The sequence below is a fragment of the Mesoplodon bidens genome (genome assembly GCF_964165515.1).
Source record: "Mesoplodon bidens genome assembly, chromosome: 11".
NCBI classification, from domain to species: domain Eukaryota; kingdom Metazoa; phylum Chordata; class Mammalia; order Artiodactyla; family Ziphiidae; genus Mesoplodon; species Mesoplodon bidens.
The window spans coordinates 4380950-4391566 of NC_138167.1; the positions used below are offsets into that span (position 1 = coordinate 4380950).

Genomic DNA, 10617 nt, shown 5'->3' on the forward strand with positions numbered 1-10617 from the left:
GGGGTCACAGATTTCTACAGAGGACCGGGGTGGAGGGAACAGGGGTCCAAACTCTGCTTGTGTGGGTTTAAATCCCAGCTTCGCCACTTTCTACCTGTGTGACCTTGAGCAAGTTAGTCAATCTCATTTTCCTCATCTGTTAAAATGAGGATAATAATATTAAGGCTTCCCTGGTGGCACAGTGGTTGAGGGTCCGCCTGCCGATGCAGGGGACGCGGGTTTGTGCCCCGGTCCGGGAGGATCCACGTGCCGCGGAGCGGCTGGGCCCGTGAGCCATGGCCGCTGAGCCTGCGCGTCTGGAGCGTGTGCTCCGCAACGGGACAGGCCACAGCAGTGAGGGGCCCGCCTACCGCAAAAAAAAAAAAAAAAAAAAAAAAAGATTTGTGAAGTGCTGAGAATAGGCCTGGTACAGCAGAAGGGCCAAGTGAGTACTGGTTTTTATTCTACTCCTGAGAATTCTCCAGCCCTGGGGACTCCACAAGCTCCCGGGCACCCTCTCCTTAAGCAGCGCCACCCTCTTCCCTACCCACACCTCCCTGCGGCGCCCAGCTCCCAGCTTCACCAGGCTAAAGGGCTCCACCAGGATCTCTTTCTCTCTCCTCTCCTTCCCTGTCCATGGTTTCTACAAATGAGATACGTGGAGAGAGCAGAGAGGTTGTGTGTCGCAGGAATATGAAGGCAGACGGCGAATCACCAGACTCAGCTGCCTGCCTGGGGCTGCCGGGCTGGGTCTGCCCAGCTGACCACCGCTGTCTGTGCTGGGAATCAGGGCTTTCCCAAGGCTAAGGGCAGGGAGATGCTGTACATTTTCAGCCAGCTACCTTTTGACGAAAATGTATGTAGGGAGATGGGAAGAGAGATGCTTCTCCATTGGTCTGGAGATATACACATTACACGTATTGCTTTTTCAAGGCCCATAGCTCTGCCCCGCCCCCTCCTGTTTGTAATTCTTCCTAAAGAAGAGAGAACCCTCATTCCTCCAAAGGAGAAATGTAAAAGGGACTGTCTTCTCTCACACTCCGACTCATCTCGAAGTCTCATCCCTCCAACCCAAGATAATTCATTTCCCCTAGAGTCCACTCGGCGTTCAGCGGGTTCCCAGGTGAACTGAAATCCAGAGCTTTTCTCATCTGGTTGCCCTGGGAGCTTCAGCGCGCTCTCGGTACAACCTGTCCCCCCATCCTCTCCACTCCCTCCCTTCCCCGGCTTCCTCCCAGGCTGCGCCCAGCTCAGCCCCTCCCTCCCTCGCCGGGGGCCCCAGCTGCGCCCTCCGGGGAGGCACCCGCGGCCTCCGGGCCCCGAGGGGAGGCGGGGGGAGGAGGGGAGGGCAGGAGGCGGGGAACTGCGCGGGGTGGAGGCCAAGCCTGGCGGCTGGAGGTTGCATCTGCTGGAAGGCGGCTTTTGGCTGCTTGGTAACGGGCTGCCAGAGCCGAGAGAGGCAGAGAGCAGGGCAGAGGCTTCCTGACGTCAGGACCGAACGAGGAGAACGCGCCAGCCCCCCAGCCTGCCCCACAGCTGGGCCGGCCGCTGGTGGGAGAGGAGTCCGGCGCGGGGCGCCCAGCAGGGTGAGAGGGGGCGCCGGAGCCGGTCCGCAGGGGCGCAGCATGCCCCCCGCCCCCGGGCCATGGAGGTCGCTCTGGTGCCCCCGGAGAACGGCGGTGCCATGACTGTCAGGGGAGGAGAGGAGGTCCGGGCCACAGCGGGAGAGCTCCGCTGCCCCCCGACGGCTGCGCTCAGCGATGGACTCAAGGAGCCAGCGCCAAGGGATCGCGGCGGCGCCGAGAGGGGCGCGGACCCCGGAGGCCAGCCGGTGCCCCCGGTGCCCCAGGAGCTGCCCCGGGCTAGACGGCTGCCTCCGGAGGACGAGGAGGGAGAAGGCGACCCCGCTCTGGGCGTGGCGGAGGACCAGATGCTGGGCTCCGGGTCCCTCCATCACCAGCGCATCCTCATCAACATCTCCGGGCTGCGCTTCGAGACGCAGCTGGGCACCCTGGCGCAGTTCCCCGACACGCTCCTGGGAGACCCCGCCAAGCGCCTGCGCTACTTCGACCCGCTGAGGAACGAGTACTTCTTCGACCGCAACCGGCCCAGCTTCGACGGCATCCTCTACTACTACCAGTCGGGGGGCCGGCTGCGGAGGCCGGTCAACGTCTCCCTGGACGTGTTCACAGACGAGATCCGCTTCTACCAGTTGGGGGACGAGGCCATGGAGCGCTTCCGAGAGGACGAGGGCTTCATCAAGGAGGAGGAGAAGCCCCTGCCCCTCAACGAGTTCCAGCGCCAAGTGTGGCTGATTTTCGAGTACCCCGAGAGCTCGGGGCCCGCCCGGGGCATCGCCATCGTCTCGGTCCTGGTCATCCTCATCTCCATCATCACCTTCTGCTTGGAGACCCTGCCTGAGTTCAGGGATGAACGGGAGCTGCTGCGCCATCCCCCGGTGCCCCAGCAGCCCCCTGAGCCCCACAGGGGGGCCAATGGCAGCGGGGAAGCAGCGCCTCCCTCTGGCCCGACAGCGGCGCCTCTCCTGCCCAGGACCCTGGCTGACCCCTTCTTCATCGTGGAGACCACGTGTGTCATCTGGTTCACCTTCGAGCTGCTGGTGCGCTTCTCCGCCTGCCCCAGCAAGGCCGAGTTCTCGCGAAATATCATGAACATCATCGACGTGGTGGCCATCTTCCCCTACTTCATCACCCTGGGCACCGAGCTGGTGCAGCAGCAGCCGGGGGGAGGCGGCGGCCAGAACGGGCAGCAGGCCATGTCCCTGGCCATCCTCAGAGTGATCCGCCTGGTCCGGGTGTTCCGCATCTTCAAGCTGTCCCGCCACTCCAAGGGGCTGCAGATCCTGGGCAAGACCCTGCAGGCGTCCATGCGGGAGCTGGGCCTGCTTATCTTCTTCCTCTTCATCGGAGTCATCCTCTTCTCCAGCGCCGTCTACTTCGCAGAGGCCGACAACCAGGAGACCCACTTCTCCAGCATCCCGGATGCCTTCTGGTGGGCCGTCGTCACCATGACCACGGTGGGCTACGGGGACATGAGGCCCGTCACCGTGGGGGGCAAGATCGTGGGCTCGCTGTGTGCCATCGCCGGGGTCCTCACTATCGCCCTGCCCGTGCCCGTCATCGTCTCCAACTTCAACTACTTCTACCACCGGGAGACGGACCACGAAGAGCAGGCAGCCCTTAAGGAAGAGCAGGGCAGCCAGAGCCAGGGGGCAGGACCGGCCAGCGGAGGCCAGCGGAAGGCCAGCTGGAGCAAGGCGTCCCTCTGCAAGGCTGCGGGGTCCCTGGAGAATGCGGATGGATCTCAAAGGGGCAGCTGCCCCCTGGAGAGGTGTAACCTCAAGGCCAAGAGCAATGTGGATTTGCGGAGATCTCTGTACACCCTCTGCCTGGACACCAGCCGGGAAACGGATCTGTAAGGGAGGCCCAGGCAGACAGCTGGCCGTGGCCCGGGGACCGCGGAGGCCTCCTGACCCTGGGGATCTGTTTTATGCCGCAGAGTATTTCAAGCCCACACTGTAACCTACGTCTGTCCCTCTTCTCCCACTGCCCCCCCACCGCCACCTTGATCCCCTCATTTCCCCTCTTCTTTCCATGACACCCAGGGTCGCCTATTTTTAAAAAGTACCACATTCCGTGACGCAGGAGCTGTTGAAATGGTGAGCACTGTGAGATGGATGTATCTGTCGCCAGTTTCCTATACCCAGCAGCGGGATAACCCAAACAAAAATGACTGTAAATAGCCCAGATCCCCAGAGGTTTTGTAACCCACCCCCACAACCAATGTCCCTGCGTTCCAAATTTTCTTTACATATGATTATATTTGTGTATAGGGGAAAATATTATTTTTATGGCTGGCGAGTGGATTTTTGTACAGTAGTTCAGATGGAGATATTTTGGATATATTTTCAAGACATATGTTGTATTTATGGCAGAGAAGGTTACTGTGATGTTCTCCTGTGATACTTATATTAGAGCCAGAGACCGTGGTCCGGTTTTTCTGGTTCCTGTGTCTGCAAGCCTCTCTCTTTCTTGAGATGTAGTGTCGGTGCTTTGTGTCTAGGGCAGGGAATGCTCTGGAAGAAAGGCAAGTCTAACTTTTTCTGTGCGCCTTAAACAATGCTTGCAACTTTCTTCAAAAAGCATTTTAATGATGTTGGAGGAAGGCTTCTGATAATTCATTCTCTTGATTTTCATCCCAGGAAATAAAATGTTACTTGTCTGAGGCAAGTGTTAGTTTTTCTACAGCTGATGTATCTTTGGAAATTAAAAAAAAAAAAAAAGTCTGTCCCTTGCTGTTTCTGGTTCTGGAGTCAGAGCAAACCCCGCCTTGACTGGGGTAGAAAACTTGGAAAGCTCATGATTTGATCATCAACAACTCTTTGCTGAGCACCAACCCCCCCACCCCACCCCGTACCTTGAAGATAGAGGGGTGAATTCTCTTTGTCTCAGGTTGTCAGGACACAGGCACGCCTGGGTGGCCTTAGATCCAGCATCAGCATGGAGTGTGGATGGAGCTGAAAAGCAAAGGATGACCAGACCCTTCTCCCTCCCTCCACCCCCCACCCCCGCAGTCCCGCTGTGGTCTCCTGGGGCTGGGTTTCCCAGCCTTGCTCTGCAGGCTTTAAGCCCTTCTTAACATGGTTCTCAGCAGCTCAGAGGAACAAGCCTGGTTCTCCCAGATACGAAACCTGTCGGCAAAAGGGCAGCCCTGGTGTGAAAATCACAGAGAGAGGCGGCAGCGTCTTCTTACTATCCTACCCACCCCCTAAACTGTGGTGCAGCCGAGAAGGATGCTTTGCCTTTGTGATGGCGGAGGTGGCCAGAGGATGGAAGGATTTGCTTGTCCACATTAAAGGCTGGTTTCTACAGATTGTAACCTTGCCCCGAGTAATCCCTAAACTCAGAACAAATCCCTTTGTTCCCTTGTCGCTGGATGATTCTGGCAAAACATCACAGTAGGTGTAACACTGGCTGCAGTGTCTCTCTGGGGGGGGTTAGCTCTCCGCGATGGGCCCCTGATTCCTGCTGTTGCTTTTTCTGCTGAATAATCCAAAGACTGGTGGTTTGGCATCCTCACCAGGTTGGGCTGGTGGTCCACAACCACATGGTTCCCACGACAACAGTGAGCTTGATGGCTAGTTCTAGGGTACATCCAGGTGTGCGGTGGCGGAGGGAGGGAGGATCTAGGAGATTGATGTCTGGGGATTGTGGATTTCAGTGAGATGCCGTCGCAGGCATAAAAGCCAGCATCCGTGACTGCCCAGAATCATTTCCAGCGGGGAACTGTGAACAGCACATCTGAGGAGGAAACAGAAGGATTGTGCCTGCAGGGCTCTGTTGTTTTTCATTACACACCCGAAGTAAAGGAAGGAGAGCAGAGACAAGTTGTTTGTTTATAATTTACAATCTGCCTAAAAGCGGGGCATCTTGCCAAAGCTCTCCTCCACACCGTCTCACTGCCAAGCCCTCTAAGGCTGTGAAGCGAACGCTTGTGGTTTAACGCACCCCTCCGCTGGCTGGGACTGGGGGTGGGCACGACTCAGGCTCCACCCTCCCTTGAAGATAAAAGAGAAGGTGCCACCTTTGCCCTGAAGGTCATTTCCTTTAGGCTTGAGCAGCAAAGAGAGAACTGCGCCTGCCCAGGTCTTAGATGTGTCCAGGTGCCTTACAGGTGTTGGTTCAAATAGACTGACTGCCTCTTTAGAACGTCCAGTAACGGGTACCAGTTTATACACAGCCTCAGGTTTGAAGTGGCGAGAATGAGATCGTTAGTGTCTCTGTTTTGTGTGGGAGGAGGGGGCGCTGCCCTGCAGGTTTACAAAGGGGATCAAGGTGGTTCCAGAGGGACTCCAGTCCCCAGCTGCAGCTTCCCATCCTGGAGGCCCGTGGTATCTGTCCTGGGGTGCTGGGAGGGCACCCAAAGGCAGTGCAGGTATTTCAATCTCTCTGCCTTCTCAGTGCACCTGCTGCTATGATTCTGGCAATGGCCCGCTGTTTCACTCCAGCCCTCCCAGTGGTTTCTCTCTTCCCATGATTGGCAGGAAAGGGGGACGAATGTCAAGTCTTTCACCCAGGTCACCTGAGGCAAGGGGCCCCTTCCTGTCCTCTCTCCCCCTCCCTTTCGCTGCTGTCATTGATTTTCCTTCCTGAGGAAACTAGATCAAGTGGCTCCAGCCAAACCTTTATCCAGATGTTCCTTCTGGGCTCCCACAGCAAGAAACCATCCCTGGGTTTATAATCTACCAGCTTTGGCGACCTCCACGCAGAGGGCAGACATGCACTGGTGAGGTGTGTCTACGTAAGGACAGCCGCTGTCCTGCAGAGAGCATGTGGACCCCGGTTTTTCACCACCTACTTTTTCTTCTCCTGCCCATATGCTCACTGAACCCTGAGCAAGGCTAGGTTCAGAAAGAAAAGTCTTGTCACGTGCTTGAAAGCCCCAGCTCCCTGATCCGCCCTGGCCGGGACGCTCCCTGGAGGGAAAAGGAAACAGAAGACCAGCCCTGGAGGAATCTTCCCGTAGGACTGGGCTGTGACTTATTCGCGTGTTAGTGATAGGAGCACTTCCAGGTTTGGAGGGGATGGGGCACAGTGTTTCTCTCGGCGTGGAGAGTCCCCTCCAGAGATGGCAGGACGAGCACAGTGAGTGTGACCCTGGGATGCTGTCCCCTGGCGCTGACCTCAGCAGCGCATATCTGCTCAGCAGCTGCTCAGTGGGCTGGGGATACCGGGACACATATTAAGATGCTGTCTCTGCCCTCATATGCTTCCAGTCCCATTGGGGAAGCAATCAGTGTACAGCAACTCAAATCCTGCAGGACAGGGTGCGATCAAGTGCCTTGTAGGGGATTCCAAAATGAAGTGGGATGGGTCAGGCGGGGGAGGGCGAGGAGAAATAGAGAAAGAGAAGCTTCTGGAGACCGTGAAGGGTAGCTGGGTAGAGAGGAGGGATGGGGTCCAGGGTTACAGGCTGATGCCTCTCCCCAGGACTCCAGTAGGAGTCCTGAGTTTATCAATGGGAGGGGGGGGACTCAGCAGTTATTTAGGGCAGGGGTTGGCAAAAGCTCTGAGAAGAGCCATATAGTAAATATTTTAGGCTTCGTAGGCCATGAGGCAAAACTGAAGCTGTTATTGTAGGTATTTATATAACCACTGAAAATGTAGTCACTTAAAAATGTTAGAACCAGCCTTCGCTCGAGAGCTGTACATCCCTGTCAGAACCATTTATCCGTCATACCGAGGCTGCCTCCTGGGCATCCAGTCATGCCTGGGAAGCTCTGACCTGGCTCCCTGATTGGATTTTACTCCACTGAACTTGCATTTCTTGCAAATACCACCCCTGGCTTAAGAAGGGGATCTGAGGCTGGGATTTCCTAGACCAGGGAAGTATTTATGAGGACGATGGAGCTTATTTCTACCTCCTATGAAAATTAGATTTTTCTAGATGGCTGTGAGACAGGCTGCTTTATTTCTAGGAAGGAGGAATAAAATGCCCAACTGGAGATCCTGCCCAGGGCTCTGGGCAGTGGGGTTCTCCCCCAGAGGCTGGAGGAAGTGGGTCCAGGTGGCCAGAGGATGGCCTCCTTCTCCTTTTGGGCCTAAGTCTTTTCCTGGACGTGACATCACATTGGGGGCCTTGAGGATGCCCTTGCCCTCTCACTCTTCAGCTGGCTCTTCTCTGGCTGTAGAGATGGGCCTGGGCTGTCAGGGCCCCTCACAGTGTGTGTGGTGGGAAGATGTGAATCAGCTCCAGCCCACAGGCCTCCAGACAGAATAAGATGCTTGCAACCTTCCCTTTTAATTGGCCGGTGTCTTCTAATGTCAAACTTTGCACCAAGCAATGTTTCAGCTGGAAGGAGCGTTGCAGATAATCTGGTTGGTCCACATTTTACAGATGAGCAGGCAGAATCCCAGAGGGAAGAGGCCCCTTACCCAAGGTCACCATACTTAAAGTCAACTGGGACTGGAATAGTCTCCCCCGAGCCCTAGGCTGGATTTCTCTCTGTGGTCCACTCTGCTTCCTCTGCATCAAACTGTCCCCATTCTCATTAAAGCTGCCTGACCTTCCCTCCGCCCACCCCATGGCCACCCCACTTCCCAAGGCACGTTCCTGCCAGATCAGTTCATTTGTATCCAGTCTGCCTGTGAGGGCTGCCTCCTGGGTGCTTGTGAAACCCTGACCTGTCTCCTCCGATTTGATTAGACTCAACTCAACCTGTGTTTCTTGAGAATGTCAAGGCAATACAAGCCATGGGGATCCAGCACCGTGATGGCCTGGTGCCCACATGCAACCAACTCACTGTCTAGGAGGAAAACAGAAACCTTTATAATCCAGTGTCCTGAATACCCTCATTCATTCATTTCTCCATTCATTCAACAAATATTTATTTGACATTATTTACTATGAGGCAGACGCCTTGCTAAGGTGCTGAGGCTCACTGGCAGGGATCTCCCCTGCTTGGCTTCTCAGGTTAGTGAGGAGAACCAACCATCAAGGAAGCAAATGAATTAAGAGATCACTTAAAAAAAATTCTATTGGCGTAGAGTTGCTTTACAATGTTGTGTTGGTTTCTGCTGTACAGCAAAGTGAATCAGTTCTACGTATACATATATGCCCTCTTCCTTGGATTTCCTTCCCATTTAGGTCACCACAGAGCACTGAGTATCACTTTTATTTATTTATTTTTTTTGCGGTACGCGGGCCTCTCACTGTTGTGGCCTCTCCGCGTTGCGGAGCACAGGCTCCGGACGCGCAGGCTCAGTGGCCATGGCTCACGGGCCCAGCCGCTCCGCGGCATGTGGGATCCTCCTGGATCAGGGCATGAACCCGCGTCGCCTGCATCGGCAGGGGGACTCTCAACCACTGCGCCACCAGGGAAGCCCAAGTATCACTTTTAAATAGAGGTAAGAGCCAAGGAGGAAATGAGCAGATTGTAACTGGGGGATGGATGTGCTCCTTTAGAGAAGGGTGATGTGTACTGGAGGCAGAAGAATACAGGAAATGAGGTGAAGAGTGGGGAACAGGGACGTGAGGAACCTGGGGGCACTAGGAGGGTGTGTGTGTTTTCCTGCACAAGCAGAGGGCTGGTGGAGACAGGTACGGGGGTGGGATGGCGGGGAAGCCAAGGCCCCCTGGAGCTCCAGATGGCCTGTAAATCCCAGCATCACCCCAGGGGCCACTCACCGCTTTGGGGCAGGAAGCTGGCCCTGCCCTCCAGGTGGCACCCCCAAAAGAGACGCAGCAGACAATGTCACCAAGCAAAGCACAACGCGGATTCCTGCTGCAAGGCTGACGATGGGTTCCAATCTGATTTTTTTAAATTGTAGAGGGTAAGTAAAGGCCCTCAGATGCTCCTTTGATTATTTGGCCAATGAGCAGGAGATCCCGGCAGATTTTCTGAGCCGTTGCCAAAAATCCAGCCGGAGCCATCGGGGCTGAGAGGCAAGAGGTGGGAGCGGGGAGGCAAAAAGCCCTGGAGGCTAGAGCTTCTAGGGGACGATTCTAAGACGAGGAACAGGAACTGAAAAACCTAAGAGGGGCTGAGGTGGGTCCGGAAGAAAGCCTGGTGGGAAAGCTGAACGTCTGCATGCAAAGCCTGTCATTGCCTGGAAGTTCAGAATGAAACTCCACATGCACCTGGATGGTGACCTTGGCTTGGACCCCACGAGCAGCTCCTCTGTGGTTCTTTCAGGGCTGAAGAACCTCGGAGGACAGCGGCTTCCCCCTTCAGCCCACATACATTCCTCACCCCTTCCAGGTAGGCACCGGTTCTTTCTTGCATGTGTGGGAGCCCCTCCTTTGGGGGACACGGAGAGACATGGGCTAAGGACCTGGAAGTAAGTGCTGCCCACCCGGGAGGTGTGCTCAGGGCCTCCCTCCTCTCACCCTGTGCTCTGTGTACTCTCCTGCGTGACGTCTGTGCCCAGGAGTCACTTTTGCCTCCTACAGGTGTCTGGCATCTGCTGGCACAAGCTAGCCAGTCTTGGGTACAGTGGTGGGGACAGAAAGGAGACCGATTCTGCCCTCAGGACACTCAGAGACTAATGTGGTCAGGCGACACCTGCCTGTACACGAGGAGACACGTGCAAGAATGCAAGACTCATAATAGGGACTTCCCTGGTGGCACAGTGGTTAAGAATCCGTCTGCCAACCCAGGGGACATGGGTTCGAGCCCTGGTCTGGGAAGATCCCCCATGCCACGGAGCAGCTAGGCCCGTGAGCCACAACTACTGAGCCCGCAAGCTGCAACTATTGAAGCCTGTGCACCTGGAGCCCGTGCTCCACAACAACAGAAGCCACCACAATGAGAAGCCTGGGCACCGCAACGAAGATTAGCCCCTGCTCGCTGCAACTAGAGAAAGCCCACGAGCAGTAATGAAGACCCAATGCAGCTAAAAATAAATTAATTAATCAATTTAAAAAAAGGAATCATAACAAACAAAACTAAAAATAAAGCCCAAGAACCAGCTTGAAGTATCCCTGGGAAATGTGATTGTGCGTAAAGGTATGGGGGGGTGTTGATCTAAGCCCAGGGGAGTTATTTGGGCTGGGACTCCTGGGAGAAGTGATCTCAGAAGCAGAGTGAAGGAGAGAGAACATTTAAAAAAAATTTTA

The 10617-nt window shown here is 55.5% G+C and overlaps 1 protein-coding gene across 1 annotated transcript; it reads left to right on the forward strand.

Moving 5' to 3' along the window:
- Positions 1-1624: 1624 nt before the first annotated feature.
- KCNA5 (potassium voltage-gated channel subfamily A member 5) lies at positions 1625-4396 on the forward strand (the record flags this gene model as incomplete). Its single annotated transcript, XM_081249501.1, has 1 exon — positions 1625-4396. One exon carries the CDS (start codon positions 1625-1627, stop codon positions 3416-3418), a length of 1794 nt encoding a protein of 597 aa, XP_081105627.1. The 3' UTR covers positions 3419-4396.
- Positions 4397-10617: the final 6221 nt, after the last annotated feature.